General features: G+C 59.2%; 2 protein-coding genes across 8 annotated transcripts in view; one reads left to right on the plus strand and one right to left on the minus strand.

Annotated features, from left to right (window-relative positions):
* Positions 1-3,227: 3,227 nt before the first annotated feature.
* On the minus strand, positions 3,228-9,539 carry TMEM80 (transmembrane protein 80). Of its 6 annotated transcripts, none has more exons than XM_051967598.1 (6): positions 9,289-9,444; positions 6,472-6,488; positions 5,608-5,701; positions 5,186-5,307; positions 4,870-4,962; positions 3,228-4,210 (listed from the first exon to the last, which is right to left on the minus strand). In XM_051967598.1, exons 1-6 carry the CDS (start codon positions 9,309-9,311, stop codon positions 4,005-4,007), a joined length of 555 nt encoding a protein of 184 aa, XP_051823558.1. In that variant the 5' UTR covers positions 9,312-9,444; the 3' UTR covers positions 3,228-4,004. The 6 variants fall into 6 exon arrangements, with proteins under 6 accessions (XP_051823558.1, XP_051823557.1, XP_051823559.1 ...); XM_051967597.1 differs by lacking the exon at positions 9,289-9,444 and adding an exon at positions 9,122-9,204; XM_051967599.1 differs by lacking the exons at positions 5,186-5,307; positions 9,289-9,444 and adding an exon at positions 9,453-9,539.
* A 548-nt stretch (positions 9,540-10,087) lies between these two features.
* Positions 10,088-21,735, plus strand: part of DEAF1 (DEAF1 transcription factor) — a 32,008-nt gene continuing 20,360 nt past the window's right edge. Inside the window, exons 1-8 of one of the 2 annotated variants that reach the window (XM_051967595.1) lie at positions 10,088-10,695; positions 11,656-11,753; positions 14,137-14,266; positions 15,262-15,408; positions 17,466-17,605; positions 18,915-18,980; positions 19,570-19,696; positions 19,952-20,080. In XM_051967595.1, coding sequence (XP_051823555.1) covers positions 10,419-10,695; positions 11,656-11,753; positions 14,137-14,266; positions 15,262-15,408; positions 17,466-17,605; positions 18,915-18,980; positions 19,570-19,696; positions 19,952-20,080 — 1,114 coding nt within the window. In that variant the 5' untranslated portion in view covers positions 10,088-10,418. The remainder of the gene's footprint in view (positions 10,696-11,655; positions 11,754-14,136; positions 14,267-15,261; positions 15,409-17,465; positions 17,606-18,914; positions 18,981-19,569; positions 19,697-19,951; positions 20,081-21,735) is intronic. The other variant, XM_051967596.1, reaches the window with a different exon arrangement.

Here is a 21,735-nt window from a genome sequence, read left to right on the forward strand (position 1 = left end):
ACCCCCTCCCCCAGATGGCAAGCAGTCCTTTACATGTTGAATAGGTTACAGTTTATCCTGGATACAATATATTTGTACAGAACCGGACAGTTCTCTTGTTGCACAGGGAGAATTGGATTCAGAAGGTAGAAATAACCCGGGAAGGAAAACAAAAATGCAAGCAGTTTATATTCATCTCCCAGTGTTCTTTCTTTGGGTGTAGCTGCTTCTGTCCATCCTTGATCAATTGAAACTGAGTTATGTCTCTTTATCGAAGAGATCCACTTCCATCAGAATACATCCTCAAACAGTATTGTTGTTGAGGTATATAATGATCTCCTGGTTCTGCTCATTTCCCTTAGCATCAGTTCATGTAAGTCTCTCCAGTCTGTGCTCATCCTGCTGGTCATTTCTTACAGAACAATAATATTCCATAACGTTCATGTGTAGACATATTTTTACAATAATTTTGCTTCACAAGAAAAATCAGATCAAAAATGAAAAGAAAAAAAGAGTAAAAAAATGCAAGTAAACAAGAATGAGAATGTTCTATTGTGGTCCACCCTCAGTTCCCACAGTCCTTCCTCTGGGTCCAGGTGGCTCTCTTGGTCACAAGATCACCGAACCTGCTCCGAATCATCTCCTTGTGGGAAAAAGTCACGTCCATCGGAATTGATCATCACAATCTTGCTGTTGCCGGTGCGGTGATCTCCGGGTTCACTTCACTTAGCATCAGCTCATGACGAATGTTGGAGGGGAGGAGGGAACGTAGAACAATAATATCCCATAACGTTCGTATACCAGAACTTACTCAGCCGCTGATGGGCATCCGCTGCATTTCCTTTTTCTTGCCTCTTTTTTTGCACACGTGGGTCCCCTTCCCTTCTTTAATTTCTCTCTGCGACATAAGCCCAGTAGTGACACTGCTGGACCAAAGGGGATGCACAGTTTGATGGCCCTTGAGCATACTTCCAAATCGCTCTCCATTCACAACTCCACCAACAATGCATCAGCGCCCGTTTCCCCGCATCCCCTCCAACGGTCGTCATTATCTTTCCCTGTCATTCCTGCCAGTCTGACAGTGTGCAGAGGTATCTCAGGGTTGTCCTAATTTGCATTTCTCTGATTAATAATGACTTGGAGCATCTTTTCATATGGCTAGAAATCGTTTCAATTTCTTCGTCTGAGAATTGTCCATATCCTTTGACCATTTATCGATTGGAGAATGGCTTGAATTCTTATAAATTTAAGTCAATTCTCTATTTTAGAAACAAGGCCTTTATCAGAAGCCTTGAATGCAACAATGTTTTCCCAGTTCATTGCTTCTCTTAGTTTCGTTTGTACAAAAGCTTTTTAGCTTAATACAAGTTTTCTATGTTGGGATCTGTAAGATCTGGCTCTTCTTTGGTCACAGACTCCTTCCTCCTCCACAGGTCTGAGAGGCAAACTCTGCTTGGTTCTAATTTGCTCATAATCTCACTCTTGTTGTCTAGACCATGAACCCACTTCGACCTTATCTTGGTTCAGGGTGTGAGGTGTGGGTCAGTGCCTACTTTCCGCCATACTAGTGTCCAATTTTCCCAGCAGTCTCTGCCAGGTGGTGAGTTATCCCAAAGCCCCCCAGCTCACCCCCCCATTCCTACCCTCAAGGGCGTCGCAGTGGGACAGAGACGGCTTCCCTGGGCACCCTCCCCACCCTCCTCAGGTTCTCTGGGGTTCCTCCTCTCCCACCCTCAGCCAGGACCCCGGGCCCTCTTTCACTAAGCCCAAGGGGATCGCTTGCCAAGCTCTCCCTGGCTCGGGCGCCTCTGGCCCTTCTCCCCTCCTTCGAGCCGACCTCTGCGGTGCCTGGGGCCGAGCCCCCCCCCCCCCAGCTTTCATCTCTGCTCTCCCGCCCGAGTCTCCCCCTCCCCCCGCCTCTACAGCTGACCTCCTGGAGGACCGTCTACACTGCCTCCTCTCCTTTCCAGTCTCTCCCTCTGCCCGCTCCTGCCCCGAGCATGGGCGCCTCTGCCCTTCTCCCCCAGACCTTTCCCTTGGGGATCTCACCAGCCATCTCCCATCTTCCTTTCTTGCTCCCACCTCCCGGCTGACCTTCCGGCTGACTGTCCCAAACCAGCCCCACCCCTTCCTGACGCCCCATTACTGCAGAGGGCGCCCCTCCCTCCCCCATCCAAGCGCCCTCATTCCTTGGAGGAGATCCTGCCCCCCCCCCCGGGGCTATGGCTGCTGGGTCCTGCCTCATCCCTTGGGTGGCCAAGCCTTCCCTCCCCACCCCATCAGCGTTGCTTCCCCCTTCGAAGTGCTCCTCCAGGCCTTCAGTGCTCCCTGCCGGCCCCCGCTCCTCCGGGCCTGCAGTGCTCCCTGCCGGCCCCCGCTCCTCCGGGCCTGCAGTGCTCCCTGCCGGCCCCCGCTCCTCCGGGCCTGCAGTGCTCTCCCTGCCGGCCCCCGCTCCTCCGGGCCTTCAGTGCTCCCTGCCGGCCCCCGCTCCTCCGGGCCTGCAGTGCTCCCTGCCGGCCCCCGCTCCTCCTGCCAGTCCGTTAGTGGGGGGCCGGGCCTGGCGCTCTGACCGGAGCCTTCCCCTCCCGACCCCCCAGTCTCGCCCCGGGCCGGAGGCAGAGGGAGGAAGCGGCAGGGATAGGACCAAGGGCGACAAGAACCCTGGAGCCGAGTCTCTGGGCACTTTAGTGGCTGTCGCCGATATGGAAGGTGAAGGCTTTGTCTGCCCAGGCCAGAGCAGGGTGCAAGGTCAGGCTGGGTCTCTTGGAACCTGGACCCCTGACCTTTACCCTCCAGGGGCCCCATGGTGGGGGCAAAGGCGAGGGGCTTTTTCTGCCTGCGCTCACTCTTCCCGAGGACAAAGGGAAGTCCGGGCTAATCGGGTCTCAAAGGAGTTTTGTTTCTGGTGGGGGGGGCAATGTCTGTCCCGGCCTCGGAGCCCGGCGGCCCGTGACCTCAGGGGGACCCTTTAGGGGCCGAGGGCTCTGACTGGGCCAGGAGCCTCCAAACAGCGAGAAGGTGCGCGCCGAGCCCCTGCGGACCCCTCACAGACCGGCACTAGACAAGACCAGGGAGTGAAGGGGGTCATCCTGCAGGGCTCTCTGTGAGGGGTCAAAGGTCTTACCCTCCCCCATAACAGCCCTAGTGCTCCCTCCCCCTCCCTAACCTGCCCCCAAACCAGACCTTCCTGGTGCCGCCCCCAGCCCCCAGCCCCAGCGTTGCTCCCAGCTGGTTCTGGACAAGTGGGCTGGGGCAGAGATTTTATTTGGAAACAAAGTATGAAGCCCCCTGCGCCGTGAGGGGCCGGAGAGAGAGAAGGGGAGGGGGTCCTGCCCATCTTCTTCTCCCAGCACTGGCCACACGGGCCCTCGCCTGGCACCTGTCCGGGCCCCGGGAGCCCGGCTGTGCGGCCTCTCCTCACCAGGGCCCGGCAGATGCCTACTGGGTGCCCTACAAATCTCCTCGGCTCCTCGCCCCAGCCCACAGAGGGGCTGTGCTGATCCCACTTTACAGAGGACAAAACTGAGGCAGGTGGCAGCCGGGTGACTTATCCAGGAGTGTCTGAGGCTGGATCTGGGATTGGGGCTCCCTGATTCCAGGCCGGACCCCCCGAGGGTGAGATCCTGGCCCCCCCCAGGGTGAGATCCCGGCCCCCCGAGGGTGAGATCCCGGCCCCCGAGGGTGAGATCATGGCCGAGGGTGAGATCGCGGCCCCCCCAGGGTGAGATCCTGGCCCCCCCAGGGTGAGATCCCGGCCCCCCGAGGGTGAGATCCTGGCCCCCCCAGGGTGAGATCCCGGCCCCCCGAGGGTGAGATCCCGGCCCCCCGAGGGTGAGATCACGGCCCCCCGAGGGTGAGATCCCGGCCCCCGAGGGTGAGATCATGGCCGAGGGTGAGATCGCGGCCCCCCCAGGGTGAGATCCTGGCCCCCGAGGGTGAGATTCTGGCCCCCGAGGGTGAGATCCCGGCCCCCGGCAGACCTTTGCTTCCTCACAGGTGGAACGGGAGCCAGGGGGCGGCGGAGGCTAGCTGACAAAGGCCGCGATGGTCACGGCCTGCAGGAGGCCCTCCAGGCCGTAGAGGGTCAGCAGGGCCCCGTTGAGGAGGACGTCGATCCACAGCACGAAGGTGGCCCACAGCAGGAAGTACAGAGACAGGAAGGCGTTGGCCACGGTCAGCAGGAGGCTGCTGCCCAGCAGGGTCTCCTCCTCCGTCAAGTTGCCCTTTGCGCCTGTGGGGGCAGCCGGGCTCTGTGAGCACTGCCCGTCCTCGGCCTGCCCCCGGCCCTGCCGCACTCCCCTCCCTTCCCCCCCCGCCCCGCCGTGGCCCACTTGTGGCTGGGGGTTTCCGGACTATCTCTCCCCGACTCAAGGATGCAAAGGGCCTGGGTCTGTCAAAGGTCCCTCAGAAACCCAAAGACAGCTCCCAGTGGGGGAGGCAGATCAGCATAGGTGATGGAAAGTCCTGGCTCCCACCAGCACCCCAACTGGCCCTGGTGGATGAGGGGCCCCTCCCCCCGGCAGGGCAGGGGGTCCTGGCAGCTTATGGCATTACATGCCCCAGCCTCTCTCTCCCACCGCCCCCAGAGTAGAGCCTCCCCCCAGCAGGGCCTCCCCCCACCCGATGGCCTCCCCCCAGCAGGGCCTGCTCGGCCTCCAGCTCCCTAGAAGCCTATCGCGCTTGCTCTCCTTGCCAGGCCTGGGCAGCCAGCGTGTGGGTGGGGAGCAGGGGAAGGGCTGGCTCCCCGTGTGCATCAGGGACCGAGGAGCGCCCCAAAGCTGGGGAGGAGACCGTTGGGCAGCCCGGGAGGACTCGTCTTTCTGGTTAGGCCTTTGAACGAGCTAACTGAGGTTTAACAACAGTGCAGAGGGAAGCCCGGAGCCCACTCACCCAGGTAGAGCCGCAGGGCCTCCAGGACGCCCATGCTGCCCAGCAGGAGCACATCGACGGCCCAGTACGCGGGCGGGTAAGCGAAGAGGTGCACTGCAACGACAACGGGCGGAGGGTCGGCGGCGGCGGGCAGAGGCGGCTCACCGTGTCGCCCGCGTGTCCCCGGCTCCCCGACGACTTTCGCTTGTTTCTGGGAACGGCGCGTTCCTGGGTCTCGTTCTCTCAGCATCGGAAAGATGTCCAGGTCTTTCTATAAGCAGCCTATACAGCTCTATAATGCACCGTCAGGACAATCACACCCACGCCCGTCACCTACCGCAGTTGGCGCGGCCATTCCCCCCGAGGGGCTTCCGCCCCTTTTCCGATCCGTTGCCACCACCACGAGGGCTGCCCCGAACACTCTGCGCCTGCGGGTCCCTTTCCTTCCTTAGCGATTTCCTGGGGACGCAGGCCCAGTGATGGCACTGAAGGTCAAGCCCTCCGGGCAGAGCCCCAGACGTTCCCAGAACGGCCGGATGCTTCACAGCTCCACCACCAGTATCGGTGTCCCAGTTTTCCCGCTTCCCCTCCCACATCCATCACAATCCTTTTCTGACAGCCCGCCTGAGAGTTGTTTTAATGTGCATTTCTCTAATCCATAGTGAGTTAGAGCCTTTTGTCATAGAACACAGATGCTTTTGCCACCTGAATACTCTGTTCATCAGCTTTGACCGTTTATCAATCGGGGAAACAACTTACTTTTGTAAAAGATCACCAGCAGCGAGATCAAGAAATAGACAGGATAATAGATTCCACTTAAGCGAAACTGCATCTGCAGCGGCACGGAGGAGAGCTGGGCAGTCGTTAAGGAGCCTGGTCAGGTACCACCCCCCCCCCCCGGGGCAATCCCCCCTCAGAGGGGCCCCCACCCGCTATACTCAGCTCCTGAGAGGAGTGCGGACACGTGCGGGGCCCAAGCTGGCCGGCCCTGCTCCCCCCCACCCCCAGCTGCCAGGGAGGGACACAAGGGTCAGCCGAGCAGTCTGCGCTCTGGCCACAGATGCCGCTGCTGTGCACGTGGCCCCTGCCTTCTCCCTGGACGTGCTCTCTCCCCTGGCCTACGCTAGCCCGGCTGCCCCTCTCGCAGTTTCCCATGACGGAAAAAACCCATTCATTGCCATTAATTTTTCAGAAAGCAGATGAGATGACATAAATAAAATATCTTTTTATTCATCCTTTCCCAGTAGCACGAACCCCCCAAGAACGCAGCTGAGCTTGCTAGAATTCCTCACTGGTCTGAGGGGAGCCGTTCCCCCAGTTTGCAGATGAAGAATGAGGCACAGTGGCCCGGGCCCTGCCCTCAGGCTGGTAGGTCTAAGGCTAACCAAGAGATAAGAGCCTTTCCTCTCCACATAGAGATGGCTGAGAAGCCCAGAGGATGGGACTCAGCTGAGCTAATCCCCCGCCCTGATCTCAGGCCTCTGAGCTTCCTGGGCAGATAAGGAAGCCAGATGGACCATCTAACCCCTCGGCTTAGCCGCACCCTGAGTTCTCAGAGATCCTGGGTCCCATAGGGGTGACTGGCCAGTCAGAGCTAGAACAGGGAGCGAGCAGGAAGGATACGAGGATGGATGATCTTCCTGTAAGAAAAACACAGTCCAGTTAATTCAGGAGAGCACACTCTGCCGGCCACTCTCCCGAGGTCCCAAATGCTTTCCCAGGCCAGAGACTCTGGGGATTAGCTCACTTACACCACCAGGAGCCCCACTCTGTAGTCCCCTCATCTTCTACTCAATCCTTCAGCAAAGAGAAAGGAACGCTGAACCCAATACACAAGAGGGGGATGCATGGGAACGTTCCCCTCAGTGAGAGCAAGGACTGCCCGTGAAAGGGGCCCTTGAGTATGGGTACAACTCGTAGATCTGAGCATGGCTAAGCCAAGAGGGAGGGTGCACATCAGGGCTATGGTCCTTTGGTTTCCTTTGAGAAAATACAAGGGGAAAGCCAAGGGTGTGAAAGAGATGGGCTCATTCCTTTGAGCTCTGAACTCCAAGGCAAGAGCCTCTTTTCACACATGAGAAAATGAAGACTGAGTAGTGGATCAACATCTTGCAGCAGACACGGGATGGGAGCCCAGACAATTTTAGCAGATACGACACAAGGCCTCACTTTGACTCTATCACAGATCATTGGACCTCAACCAGATTCAAGGAATCTCTCGACAAGGACTTGGTCTAAATGATAAAATAGCCATTTTGATCCCCTTCCAACCCAGCACAAAATTTGATGTTTATATTTCTATGAAAAGATTATTAATCTATAGACACTTTATGTCCTCAGTGCTCTGCATACATCAGGTACCTCATACTTTTCTATTTATGCATTAGTTCATCAGTTGTGATTTTCACATTTTCAGCAGTCAATGAGAATCAATACCTACCTACTATGTGCCAGGCACTGTGCTAAGAACTTGGGATACAAACCCTCTGCAGCATTTAGACATCCAGAAATGTTACAGAGGTGAAATGGACCAGAGACGCTGCAGAGGTAAAATGGACCACAGTGTAATGGACCAGAGATGTTGCAGAGGTGAAATGGACCAGAGACGCTGCAGAGGTGCAATGGACCAGAGTGCAATGGACCATACATGGTACAGAAGTGAAATGGACCAGACATGCCGCAGAGGTGAAATGGACCAGAGGTGCAATGGACCAGAAATGGTACAGAACTGAAATGGACCAGAGATGCTGCAGAGGTGAAATGGACCAGAGACGCTGCAGAGGTGCAATGGACCAGAGTGCAATGGACCATACATGGTACAGAAGTGAAATGGACCAGACATGCTGCAGAGGTGAAATGGACCAGAGGTGCAATGGACCAGAAATGGTACAGAACTGAAATGGACCAGAGATGCTGCAGAGGTGAAATGGACTAGAACTGAGAAGGACCAGAGCTGCTACCAAGGTGATACTGCCGAGGTGATATGGAAGAAATGGTGCAGAAGTGAAACAGACCAGAGATGCTGCAAATGATGCTGCAGCGCTGAAATGGACCAGAGATGGTACAGAGGTGAAATCAACAGCCTTGGGTACCATATTAGAGATGGAAAGGATAAGAGAGCGAGAAGCCTGCAGACAGAAAGAGTGGTGTTTGCTACAGCAACTGGGAAGGAGGAAGAGGGTAAGGACTGGGGGAAAGATGAAGAATTTTGTTTTGGACATGCTGAGTTTAAGACAACTACTGGATATAGTTTGCAATGTTTAAAAGGAAGTTAGAGATGAGAGACTGGCGGTCAGCAGAGAGGTTAGGGTGGATATGTCTAGTTTGGGAACTAATGAGATCACTAGATAAATGGTGATCATAAGAGCGACAGTACCTATTATGTGCTTAACTCTTGACAAATATTTACTCATTTGATCCTCACAACAATCGTGGATTGTAGACACTTCCCATTTTATAAAACTGAGAAAACTGAGGCAAGCAAAGATTAAGTGATCTGCCCTATTTCATTCAGCTAGTAAATTCCTGAAGCCGGATTTGAAACCAGGATTTTTTCGAGTTCAATACTCTTATCCATTGTGCCACCTAGTAGCCAACAGGTTGGAAAAAGAGCCCAGAGCCCAGGACAGAACCCTGGAGAACCCCTATGCTTAAAGTTATGATGTGGAGGAGTAAAGGAGTCTCCAGTAAAGGAAACAGAGAAGGAACAGTCAGAGAGGAAGGAGAGGGAGGGAAGAGATGTCCTGAAAGCCCAAAGACTGAGAACACTGGACTTAAGAGGATGACCCCAGGGTGCTGGTCTATGTGAAGGCGGTGGGCTGGCTCAGCCCTTCAGGGGACTGTCTTTGGAGCCGCTCCTGGAGGCTCTCAAGGCTTCTTCACCCGTTCTCGCCTTGTTATTTCCTTTGGCTAGTGTGTATAGGGACTCCTTCCCATTCAGACAGTAAGTTTCCAGGGGGCAATGGCTGTCACACAGTAGGTGCTTAATAAAGGTGGATCCCAATCAAGCTTTGAAATAGACAAAATAAGACGCAAGGGGTTGAGGAGCGCGTGGAGGAATCAGTTCCCGTGCCTGCGTGATGAGAACAAAGGACAAAGGTTCCGGCTCTCTAGGCACCCAATTCTTAGGAAGCTGAGCGTGTGACTTGCTCAAGGTCACAAGGAGGGGCCAGATTGGGATTCGAACCCAAAGGTTCAGGCCTCGGAGCCGCAATTCCCTCGGACAAGGCGCCGGTCAAGTTTAACGTCAGCTGCGGCACCCTCGAGGACTTACTGCGCAGGCGCCAAAGGCGCGGCTGCGCCTTCAGTCCCGGGAAGCCGGAACATTCTGAGGGAACCTCGAGGCTGTCACTTACTGCGCAGGCGCCCAAAGCCATGGCTACGCTCTCATTCCGGGAAGCCAGCACCTATTACCGAGGGTTCGCCAGAAGCCGCACTTACTGCGCAGGCGCCAAACTTGGCATGGTGGGGTGGCGTTAGCTGGCCGGCTTCCTCGGCCGCCCGCGGCCCCCCCGGACGAGGGATCTGGATCTAGTGCTCTGCCCCCTGCCTCCCCTCTCCGGCCTGGGCTCTACGCCCTCTGGCGCCCTCCGTCGCTGCCTCACCTCTCCGCCCGGCCGCCATCTTGGCCCCCGCCCCCCCTCGCTCCGCCCCGATCCCGGCAGCCTGTGCGCCCTCCACCGGCGTCCTCGGAGGCGCGCTGGTTCCGCCCCCAGTGGCGGCGGGCGCGGCCCCGCGGCCCCGTAGCCAATGGGGCGCTTCGGCTGTCGTTCGGCCATCTTCGGGCGCGCGGCCGTCGTCCTCGGACGGGCTCGGCTGGCGTCGGCAACTCTCGGTTGGTCCCGGGCGCGGGCGCGCGGCCGACCTCTCGGTGCGTCCCGGGACCGCGGCAGCGCGGCGGGGGCGGCCATCTTCGTGGCGCCCTGCCTGTCCGTGAGGAGGAGCCTCGGCGGCGGCGGGGGCGGCTTCGGGAGCGCTCGGGCCCGCTCGCCCGCTCGCTCCGGGCGCGCTTCGGCCCCGCTCGGGTCCGCTCGGGCGGCCTCGGCTCCGTCCGCCGCCTCCGGCCGCCCTTTCGGGCCGCTTCGGGCGAGCTCGGCCCAAGGAAGGGGGGCGGGGAGACGGGAGGGGGAGGGAAGAGGGCAGGGGGAGGGGCTCTGCCAGCTCGGCCGCCTGTCTGTCAAGCCTGCGCCCCGCCCCCTCCCCGCCCCCGCCTCTCCTGGCCACACCCCCAGGCCCAATTGGGCCTGGGTGGGACCCTTCTTGGCCTGGGTGACCCCTCCTGGGCTGACATCTCCCCGGCTGGGCTCCCCCTTTGATCCCAGGCTCAGATCACGGGGGTCCCATCTCCCTTCCCTCTATCCCCAGGGTCTTAGCCCTGCCGCAGCTGACCCCTGTGCCCAGGTTGGAGGCCAGGCTCCTCGGGCTTGGCAGAGCCAGCCTGGGGCCCAGCCCTTTGGCAGACCTGGGCCGACCCCCGCTGCTGAGCCCGGCCTCAGCCCGTCCTGCGCAGGCGAACGGGCCTGGGTCTCCGCGTCCTTGGCCAAGGGCTGCTCCAGCCCCCCGAGGGTCTCATGGAGGACTCGGACTCGGCCGAGGCTGCGGCCATGGCTGCGGCGGTGGCGGCTGCGAGGGGCGCCGCCAGCTCGGAGGATGAGGCGCCGGATCTGGACTCGGACTCAGACTCAGAGACCGAGACCGACACGGACACAGACCCCGATCGGGAGGCCCGGCGCATGAGGGCCGTGGCCGTGATGGAAGCGCCGGAGCCTGTGAGGCACATGGACATGGGGGCCAGGGAGCAGGCGCTGCCCGAGCCCCCTGACCCTGAGGAGGAGGCCACCTTTGCAGGCAAGTGCTGGGCCCAGGCCCTCCCGGCACATCCCCCGACACCTCTGTGGCCCCCACCCCGTGCGGGGCCGCCTGGCGACCTCCCGAGGGAGGGTCAGGGTCCCCCAGCAGGCTTCCCTGCCCCCGGCCCGGCCGCTCCCCACGCCTGTCCCTTTGCTGCCTCAGGCGGTCAGACTTCTGGGGGTCCCTCCTTTGCACTGAGAGGGACAGCCCGGGCTCGGGGGTGCATGTTCCCGGGGGCGGCGGAATTTGTCTGGGCGGGTCCTGGTGCTCGTCCCTCCGGGGCCTGCTTGGCGCCTGTCCAGGAGTCTTCCCCAAACCACGGGTAGCGCCAGCCACGAAGGCCCGATCCTGCTTCCCAGAGCCGCACCCCGGGGGCAGGAGGGGCTCAGGAGGCCTTCTCGAGTAGAAAGCAGGAGCGCCCCTGGCAGATCTGTCCCTCGTGCCCTTCTTAACGTGGGTTTCTGTCGCTGAGACAGCAGACCAGCACCTGGGGCTCCCGGCGGGGCTCGAGCGTATTCGGGTTGGGGTTCGTGGGGGAATTTTGTTGGCCTTTGACCCTGAGCCACGGGATGACCGGTCGCCAGTCTTGTCAGCCGTGACCTCCCGAGAAGGCCCAGGATGTGCGGCGCGCCTCCGCGACTCAGCCCATCTGTTCTGGGCTCTTTTCTCAGGGACCGATGAGTCACTGAGGGATTTGAGAAAACGGGGGCCCAGCCAGGGGCGGGCTCTCCGAGGTCCCAGCTGCTTGGCCAGTGATGTGAGGGCAGTGGGGCCCCATTCACTTCCCAGAGACCTCTGGCCCGAGCAGTCCTTTGTCCCGTGTCCTCTGCGGAGAAACGAGAGCCCGCTGACATCCCAGGGTAGACGGGGCTTCCCAAGGAGGCTTTTTTACGGCGCTTTCATGGAGTGTTTTCTGGCTTCCACAAAGCCTCCAGAGGAGCCTATTCTCTGTTTCAGAAGTGACCACAGTAACTGTGGCCAACGTGGAGTCTTCGGCAGACAACGTCTTCACCACCTCCGTGGCCAGCGCCGCGTCTCTCTCGGGGCATGTGCTGGTAAGCGACGGGCACTGAACCCTGGGGGCCGCGCTGAGGGCGGACTTGAAGGAAGAGCCAACCAAGCTTACCTTTGCCCCCAGGGAGTCATTCTGGGGAACACGGGAAGCCCCCCAAGGGCGGCCTGAGGGGAGGCTGTTGCCTGGGGAAGGAGTAGCCGTCATTGGCATGCGAGGGCTAGGACCGGGGCTTTGAGCCTAGGCCGAAGCAGCTTTTTCCAGACTCCCTGGTCACCCCGTGCTGCGCGTTGCTGGGATGGCTGTGGAGGCCGAAGGCCTCTGGTGTGTAATGGAGAGGGGGAAATGGGAGGGGATCTGTGAACCTGGGCAGGGCCAGGCACCCAATCAGCGCTGAGCCCCGGGTCTGTCTGGGGGGGAGGGGGCGGGGCCGGGGCTGAGCAGGCTTCGAGGCCTAGCAGCACTGGCGGGCCTCTGCTGCGTGCTCCCCACCCCCTGCTTCTGCACTCGGCAGCATGGGTAGTCCCGATTGGACAGCTGTGGGTGATCCCGTGAGGTGGCGGAAAAGGTGATCTTCTGTGGGGACGAGCATCATTCCCCTCCAGTAACCGAGCTCGCGGCCGAGCTCCGAGCCAACGGCACTTTGTCCAAAAGCCTGGGATCCCTTGTCCCGAAGCGGCTCAGCTCTTCCTCCAGGGGCCTGTTTCTCTAGGGCCAGACGTGTCCGCCAGTGCAGAGCCATTCCGCTGCATGAGCAGAAACTGCCAGCAGGGCCCCAGGTTGGGTGAAGTCAGGAAGATCTGCCCCCGAGGGGACGAGGCGCGGGGAAAGGGGGCGAGCACTCAGTCCCCGATGGTTCCCTGCCTCTCCTGGACAAGCTCTCAGTCCAGAGGCACGAGACCCAGTTTGGGGAGCGCTGGAAGCGGCTATAACCTCCGCCGCGCTGGGCTTGGTCACCGGCACAAGGCAAAACAGGAGGGCGGGGTCTTCTTGTGGTGACTTAGAATCTGCGGCTCTCAACTCTGGGGCCTCTGTCCAGAATTTGGGTCGAGCGCTGCTGGTTGGGAGGGAGGAGGGTCTGAGTGAACGGTTTCTCTTCCTTCTCTGAGTTAGCGTCATCAGCAGCTGTGCTGAGCCAGCCCCACCCCCTCCTCCCTGAGATGGGAACCTGCTCTGGACATCTCTGACTTTGAGAGATGGAGGAGTATGGGAGGGGGGAAAGCTTTGGACCAATGAGATCACAGGATTAGAAAGGTTCTAAAAACTCTCTTTTAAAAGATTTCTGAGAAGGTTTTTCTCAGAAAACTTTTTAAAAAGAGAGTTTTTAAGCCTTTCTGAGAAAAATAGCAAAGAAAATCTCGTGACCAATTACGTTTTTTATCGTTCAAGATTGTCTTCAGATCACGTCCCACGTCCATGCGGCTGACTTGTGGCATTTCGGGGGTTTCTGGGAGCCTCTCTCTCTGTGGTCACACACTAAGTGCCCCAATGAGCGGGACTCTGGTGCCTTGGCCAGGGGAGGGCGCTCTGGGAGCGCTGGGGCCTAGCAGTCCTTAAAAGGAACAGGTGCTAGTCCCTGATCTCTGTTCCCTTACCTTCTTTTTTTGAGGGGCAATGAGGGGAAATGACTCGCCCTGAGTCACACAGCTAGGAGCTGGTCCTCCGCACTGACGCCGGCGCACTAGCCTTACCCAGCTGCCCCGGCATCTTGCATTTGCTTGTTTTCAGAGCAACATAGAAGCTTTCGTTTCTGCTGCTTTTTCTGTATTAAAGGTCGAGCAGCAAGTGTAGAAGGTGCCTTTCCCCTTTCACTGTCTCCCTTTATCTTGACCCATTTGCTCGTGTTTGCCTCATTAGCCTGAGAGCTCTTGGGGCAGGAACTGTGCCTGCATCCAGAAGGTTCTTAATCCCACTTACTGCCTCACAGCCAGACGGGTTAATGGACTGAAACATGATAGCGTTTGGGGGAGACTCGGGGCATGGGCGGGACCTTCCAAGTGGGAGACGATCTAGGAACAAGCCTGAGTTCCGTATCACAGGCAGGGCAGGTGCGCGAGGGGGGGCTGGCGGGTCGTACCCAGAGAATAAGGCATAAGCAACAGTTTGGCCGGGACATGAGTGTGCACCCGGGGCTTTCCGGGCCAAGCGTGATGGGGAGCTCCCGAAGCTGCATCTAGAGAGTCCAGACTATTCCTTTGAAGCTTTGTAGAAAATGAATGGGAGCGGGTGGAGCTGAGTTAGGACGGATTTCCGCAAGAGAAGGGAGAGAATTGCTCTCTCCTGAGACAGAGAAGCCCTGAGTGCTCTTGTGGCTCCGAACCGCGCTTCTGCTCCTGAGTAACCTTTTGGCCTCCCTAGGGGTCAGTGGCTTAGCTGCAGAGGGAGACCTTCGGGGCTCACTCCTCTGGCTTTGTCTCTTCTTGCAGTCAGGACGAGCAGCTCTTCAACTGGGGGACGGCCTGAGTACAGAGAAGGCCACGCTGATCGTCGTCCACACGGATGGCAGCATTGTGGAGACCGCCGGCCTGAAGGCGCCGCCCACGCCCCTCACCCCAGGTAGGATGTGGCAGTGCCCATGCCCCTCACCCCCAGGTAGGATAGGATGCGGTAGTTCCCATGCCTCTCATCCCCAGGTAGGATAGGATGCGGTAGTTCCCATGCCTCTCATCCCCAGGTAGGATAGGATGCGGTAGTTCCCATGCCTCTCATCCCCAGGTAGGATGCAGTAGTGCCCGCACCCCTCACTCCCAGGTAGGATGCAGTAGTGCCCGTGCCCCTCACCCCCAGGAAGGATGCAGTAGTGCCCACGCCCCTCACCCCCAGATAGGATGTGGCAGTGCCCATGCCCCTCACCCCCAGGTAGGATAGGATGTGGCAGTGCCCATGCCCCTCACCCCCAGGTAGGATAGGATGCAGTAGTGCCCATGCCCCTCACCCCCAGGTAGGATAGGATGTGGCAGTGCCCGTGCCTCTCACCCCCAGGTAGGATAGGATGTGGCAGTGCCCGCGCCTCTCATCCCCAGGTAGGATAGGATGCAGTATCTCTCATTCCTCAGTAGGGGACAGCAGCCAAGGTGGCCATTGGAGACGCATTTTATCCACTTAGTTCTTTGCGGCCTCCTCTGCGTTGTGGCTCTGTTACGTGGCCCTCCTGACTTCAGGGCTGCTGCTCTACCCACTGCACCACCTGCCCCCAAAGCATTTATTAAGCACCGACTGCATACTAGGCCCTGTGCTGGACAGAAACAAAAGCAGCGGGTTCTGTCCCGCGTCCTGTCAGATGCAAGAGAGTTGCTAGGAAGTGGTTTGAGGGCAGGGCAGAGTCAGCAGTCAGGCTGAAAAGCCAGAGAAGGGCCCGGGAAGGGGCTGGGCCTTCCCCCACACGGAGGTGAGGGGGGAGAGGATCCCAGGCAGGGCGGGGGGGGGGGGCCTGGAGCCCGCGGCGGAGAGGGTTGGGACACTTGTCTTGGGCCCTTCCTCAGCTGTGGCCCGAGGGAAAGGGGGGACGGCTTCTGGCTTGGCTCACTGCGGGCCGCCTTCTCTGTCCCAAGGGCCTCAGGCTTCTCCGACTCCTCTAGCTCCTGGCCAGGAGAAAGGGGCCACGAAGTATAACTGGGACCCGTCTGCCTATGACAGCGAGCTGCCCGTGCGCTGCCGGAACCTCAGCGGGACTCTGCACAAGAACCGCCTCGGCTCGGGTAGGGGGTTCCCCGCTTCCCAGCAGCCTCTCCCCTCTGCCACGCCCCCTGCTCTTCCTCCCAAGTCTGTTCTCGCCCTTTGGGGCCCAGCGTCGGCCCCCGTCCCAGCCTCCTGCAGTCGGAATACGGGGCTTCTTTTCACTCTGAACTGCCTCCTCTGCTGGCCTTCTCTCCTGCCTCCCTCTGCCCCCCACCCCCGGTGCCCCCTCCTCTCCTGGCCCCCTCTTTTCCAGCCTCAGTGGCGACCTCTCCCCGGAGTGCTCCTCGGCTGCTCCTCCACGCTTTCCTCCTGGTCCCTTCGGTGCCGGGCGCCCAGGGCACCCTCTGCCCCAGCCTGGTGCCACGCACACAGTAGGCGATCTGTGATCGAGTCACACGCCAAGCCTGGGGCTGAGCTCCGGAGGCTCCCGCACTGGCGGGGAGAGGGTTTGGTGGCAAGCCCTCGCGGCCCAGCAGCTGGGCGCCTCCCCATCGGGGCCAAGCATTTGGGCGTTTCCCCGAGGCTCCAGCGCCCGTGGAGGCCATTGCTGGGCCTGCCTCTCCCGAGGCTGCTTCCGGGGACGACTCCTCCAGGGACCCGGGGCGTTGGCGGATCACTGGGGGTGGGCCTGCTGCTCCTGAGGCGTCCTGGACCGTTGGTGCTGGTGTGGGCAGCCCGGCGCCCCCTCCTCCCCAGCACCCCCCTCCTCTCCGGCGCCCCCTCCTCCCCGGCACCCCCTCCTACCCGGTGGCCCCCTCCTCTCCGGCGCCCCCTCCTCCCCGGCGCCCCCTCCTCCCTGGTGACCCTCTCCTCCCCGACGCCCCCCTCCTCCCCGGCGCCCCCTCCTCCCCGGTGCCCCTCTCCTCCCCAGCTCCCCCTCCTCCCCGGCGCCCCGTCCTCCCCGGCGCCCCCTCCTCCCCGGTGCCCCTCTCCTCCCCAGCTCCCCCTCCTCCCCGGCGCCCCGTCCTCCCCGGCGCCCCCTCCTCCCCGGTGCCCCTCTCCTCCCCAGCTCCCCCTCCTCCCCGGCGCCCCCTCCTCCCCGGCCACCCAACTTGCTGGGCTCCCTGCCCTTAGAAGAGCTCAACACAGGGCTTAATAAATGCTTCCTACCAACTTCAGGCCGTGAGGAGGGCTTGAGGAGGACGAAGGCTGACTTGGGAGATAGCCGGGCAGCTCTTGGTTCCTCCTGGCCTAGGGCGCCTCCCAGGACCCCCCCTCACCTTGGCTGGAGCTGCCGCTCGGGGCTGCCCTCTGTAGCCAACCGAGAAGCCCCCCTTGCCCAGCCCCGCCCTCCGTGAGCCCCAGGCCTCCCAGAGGGAAGACCCCCCCAGAGCCCCCCGGCTCCAGGCGTTCCTTTTGCCGTCCCGCTGCACCCTCGCCCTAGCAGGTCACTCTTAGGTCAGAGCCTAGCGTCTCGGCTCTTTAAGGAAAAAGGGTGAGTGGCAGGGGTCTCTCCTCCCCTCTCCCCGAGGACAAGTGGTGGTTCTTAAAAGAATACAAGGAGAGAAACGGTCAGCAGGACAGAGGACGCGCTCTCGGAGCCGGGGCTGGGATGGGGGCGGGGCTGTTGTCCGTGACTCTTCTCCGGCCGCTTTAGGTGATGGCGCCGGTTCGGTCGGGGCGTCTGGGGCGGGGCTGGTGCCTCCTCGGCTCCCTTCGCGTCGACGTTCCATCGTCCGCGTCACTTCTTCCCCCGCGGTTGTGTTCGCGGACCGGACGATGAGCATGTTTCGTTTCCAATTCTTGGCCATCACACAAAGAGCGCTGGCGGCGTCGGTGTCCGCGGAGACGCTTTTATCCGCTGCTTCCCTGGAGCCAGAAATGGGTCCGGGGAGATCAGCGTTTGAGCCACGTTCCGGTTTGCCTCCGGGGCCGGCTCCTCCGCCGATGTATGAGGGGCCTGGGGGGGTACGTGGGGGATCATCCCCCCGGAGCGCCCTTCCCAGCCTTTCTCAGCTTTGCCCCGGGGCGCAGGGACAGTTCTTTGTGGGGCCCGGGACCTTTCCCATGGGCTTGTTGCGGCGTCACGCAGCCTCCCCCGCGGCTGGGCAGGAGTGAAGGTCGGCTTTCCCCGTAGGTGGGCGAGGGCGCTGCATCAAGCAGGGCGAGAACTGGTACAGCCCCACGGAGTTCGAGGCCATGGCGGGCAGAGCCAGCAGCAAGGACTGGAAGAGGAGCATCCGCTACGCCGGGAGGCCGCTGCAGTGCCTCATCCAGGTGACCCCCTGCCACGGGTCGGGGAGCTCGGCCGGGAGGGGAGGCCGCGGGCGGGGGGACGGCGACGTTCCTAGGCTCTGGGAAGGAGTGTCCCGGCCTCCTTCCTCCCTTCCAAACTGCCTGCGCCCCTGGGGGCTCCTGGGGCTTCCCATTGGGTCGGAGCTTCAGGAGGAGCCGAGATGGAGCATGGGCTTGGACCTGCTGCCTGCCTCAGTTTCCTTATCTGTACAACGGGGATGTTGTGAGAGGAGTTCTTAGCATTCACTGGGCGCAGGGGCGCCGGTCGGGGGGCTGCTTGGGGCCGTCGTTCCTCTGCGGGGCCAGTGGGCCCAAGAACCCAGCTCCCACTTGGTCCAGATGAGACTTTCCCCAGTTGGAGCTGGGGGAGGGGGTCTCTGACCTCTGTGACCCTTTTCTCCTTCGTGGAAACGCCAGGCACAGGGAACAGCTAGAGCAAAGGCGAGGAGGTGGGAGAACGTGGCGGCGTCAGGATAGGAGGCGGTTCTGGGGGCAAAGGGGGCGTCTCCTCAGGCGGAAGCCTTCCTCAGCTAGAACCCCGGAAGGGAGAGACAACGAGCCAAGGTCCTGCAGCCCCTCTGGCCAGTGGGCAGGGAGAAGGGGGGTCAGAGGGGCGGGGAAAAGTCAGAAGAGGGGATGGGCTTTGGTCCCATCTCGGGGGGACACACTGAGTTTAAAGTGCCAGTGGGGCTTTGGGAGAGCATGGAGAGGGGAGGAAGAGAGTAAGGAAGGAAAGAAGAAAGGAAAGGTGAGAGGAGAAGAAGAGGGAGAAAGGGAAGGAGGAAGAAATGGATGAAGGGAAGAAGCTGGAAAGAGGAAGATGAGGGGCCCAGGAAGGGAAAGGGTAGAGGGGTACCCCAGCGATGGCAGAAGCGGCAAAAACCCCGATAGTCTTGGCAGAGATGGGTTGGGTTTCCAAGGGAGGGGCTGTGCAAGCCCCCCTGCCCCCGGCCTCGCTCTTGGCTCAGATGTGGGGACCAAGTAAAGGACCCCCTTCTCTTGTTGCCCCCGCCATCCCTTTGAAGGGATGTCTGAATTTCCTCTCCTGGTCTCCTCGAGGCCCTTCCCCAGTGAGGATCTCCCCAGAGCCCCCTGCCCTGCCCAGGAGGCTCATCCCAACACCCTGGCCCATCTGCCAGCCTCCAGCCCAGGGGCAGCTGCTGGGCTCCCCAAAGAGAAGCTCTTGGGGGGCAGGCTGGACGGCTTTCCCTTTGGGGGCCACTTTTAGAGAGCAGGGGAAGGGGCTGCCGGCAGGGGGAGGGCGGGTCCTCACATCGTTGTTGTCCTGCAGGATGGCATCCTCAACCCCCACGCCGCCTCCTGCACGTGCGCCGCCTGCTGTGACGACATGACCTTGGTGAGTCCCCGGCTGTGCCCGGGCAGGGCCTGCTTATCGGGGGCACCCTCCCCAGGGACAGAAGCCATTCCTCAGCCCTGCTGGCCACCCCCCCACCAGGATCTCCTTTCTCGGAGGGGAGGGTGGTCTTTTGTCCTTCTACCCCCAAAGGGGGACAGTAGAGAAGCTGGCCCAGCACCCTAGAACCCAGGGCAGGGCTCCCGGTGACAACCACGGCCCAAGCGATGGCATCGGGGGCCTGGAGCCAGCCGCTGTGAGCTGGGATGAGGGAGGCCGATAATGGGGAGGAGGGCAGTCTTCCCAGGGTGCTGTGGAGCTGCGCCCTCGCCGATACGTTGGGGCAGTGCCCTGGCAGCCAGCTGTGCTCACGGGGTTTGGGCCCTGGATGGCCCCCTCAAACCACCTGCCTAACAGGCCTCCTGTGGGCCTTTCATGGTCCCTCCCAGGTCAGACCTCCCTGGAGATTCTGGGCTTTCTCCCTTCCCACTTTGGATTGAGAGTCTTGCCTTGGACCCTCTTCACAGGGGCCCACCCCGGCCCCCTTTGTCCTCTCCCAGCCAGTCTTCTGAGGGCCCCTTTTCCTTCCCAGAGCGGCCCGGTCAGACTGTTTGTACCTTACAAAAGGCGGAAGAAGGAGAACGAGATGCCGACAACCCCCATGAAGAAGGATTCCTCCAAGAACATCCCCTTGCTTCCAGCCACGGCCACGACCACCTGTGAGTTCTCAGCAGGCTCTGTGGGACCTCAGACATTTTTCGGGAGCCCAAGGACCCACCAAGGCGGGAGCTGACCCTGTAACTGTGGGAGATCCCTAGGAGGCTCCTTTATGACTGAGGTTTCCCCCTCTTCCCCTGTTTATCATCAGACCAAAGTGTGATAGTTTGGGGATCCCCATTAATGACGGGAAACAGGGTGGGATGCTCTAAGACAAGCTTGGGTCTGAGCACCAAAGATGCTTCTGATCTTCCCAGTTACCGTGACTCCTTCTGGACAGCTCACTACCTCTGGTGCTCTGACCTTTGACCGGACATCGACTGTGGAGGCCACAGCCATCATCTCAGAAAGTCCGGCCCAGGGGGACGTTTTCACTGGAGCCACCGGTAAGCTGAGCATGGTGTCGCCTTGGGGTCGTGCGCGTGTCCGTCGCATTTGTTTAGGACGGTTCTATGTGGAAATCTGAGTCGGGTTGGAGTTGGGAGGCGCGAATTTAGGGTTAGGGTTGGGGGGCGGGGGGGAAGGGATGCAGAAGAATAACAAGCTGAAGGGCCAGCCTCTCCCCGCATAGCCCAGAGAAACGAAAACTCGCTCTAGTCCTTTTCTGTTCGTTCCTCATGTAGCTTTAGCACCTCCTGTAGTCAGCAGTACTGGGGAGGGGGGGAGCTTGAGCCATACTTGAGGTGGGGGCTGAAATCTGTATCCCAATAAGTCCTTCCAAGGCAGTTCGGTTGGGAACTGGGAAGAGGACGCACTTTAGAACTTTGAAGAGACCCTGGAATTCCTACAGGCCCAGGCGAGGAAGAAGTTCTTTCCAGCCTGCTGGAAATAGGTGATGAGGTATGGAGGTAAGGGAGCAGGTCTGTGGGCCTGGAAAATAACAGATGCAGGGAAGGGACTCGGATCAGGTAGGAGGAGAGCTGAGAAGTCCAGTGTCACAGAAGCCAGGAGAGAAGTGTCCAGGAAGCAGCCGCAGGTTGTAGTGAGGTGGAGTGGAATGAAAAATGAGAGAAAATCATTGTCTTTTGTTAATAATTCATTTCAAGAATAATTTATATTTACAATGACTCTCAGTAGAAAAAAAGCACTCTATTAAACTCCTTTTTATGAGATAAATGGGGTTACTGATATCCCAACCTGGAAGGGATAAACCAGAGAAAGAGATCTGTAGACCAATTTCATTAATGAACATTGATGGAACACTTTTAATTCAAATCTCATTCAAATGACTATATTCCCAAGGTTATTCACTGTGTTAAATTCAATTTATAGAATTTTAAATGGTCCAACATTCAAGAACAAGATAACATAATTCTTCACGTAAGCAACTGAAACTACATGAATCCATTTATAAATGAAGAAACAAATTTTGATAAATGACTAATAGCAGCCATTTATATTAAAAATTCAAAAAGCCTTAGGCAAAGAAGGACTGTTATTTAATATTAATTTTAAGTAGCTCACTGAAACCAAGATGAATGTTATTTGTATAGAGAAATAGTGGAGACTTTGTCATGGGTAAAGAAGTAAAACAAGCATTATCTTTCCTCAACATTAGGATAATTGAATCAGGTGTAGATTTGGAAGGATCTCAGAAATCTAATTTCTCTTCCTTATTTTATAGACTAAGAAGCAGAGAATTTGAAAGGTTAAGGGACTTCCTTGAGGTCATGTGGGTTGTAAATGGTAGAACCCAGATTCTTACTCAGATCCCTTAATTCCAAATTAAGCAATTTTTCTATTATAAATAAAATTAACAACAACTTCTTATAGAGGGCCTGAACTCTGAAAAGATGTACTTGAATCTGGCTCAGCGTACACTTAGAGCGGTGATGTCATGGTGCTCAGTGTGAGGTAGGGATGGAGTCGTACTGAGGCGTTTAAGGGAGTCACAGCCACAGAGAAGACGCGAGACTCCAGATTCCAGACTCCGGACTCCGTCTTTGACCAGCCTCTTGTCTCGTCCACTAAGACCAAGAACTTGGGCTGACCCCAAGGTCCGTCAGAGAGCTCGTCCGGACTTTACAAGTCACAGTCACGT

Source organism: Antechinus flavipes, chromosome 6 (assembly GCF_016432865.1).
Source record: "Antechinus flavipes isolate AdamAnt ecotype Samford, QLD, Australia chromosome 6, AdamAnt_v2, whole genome shotgun sequence".
NCBI lineage: Eukaryota > Metazoa > Chordata > Mammalia > Dasyuromorphia > Dasyuridae > Antechinus > Antechinus flavipes.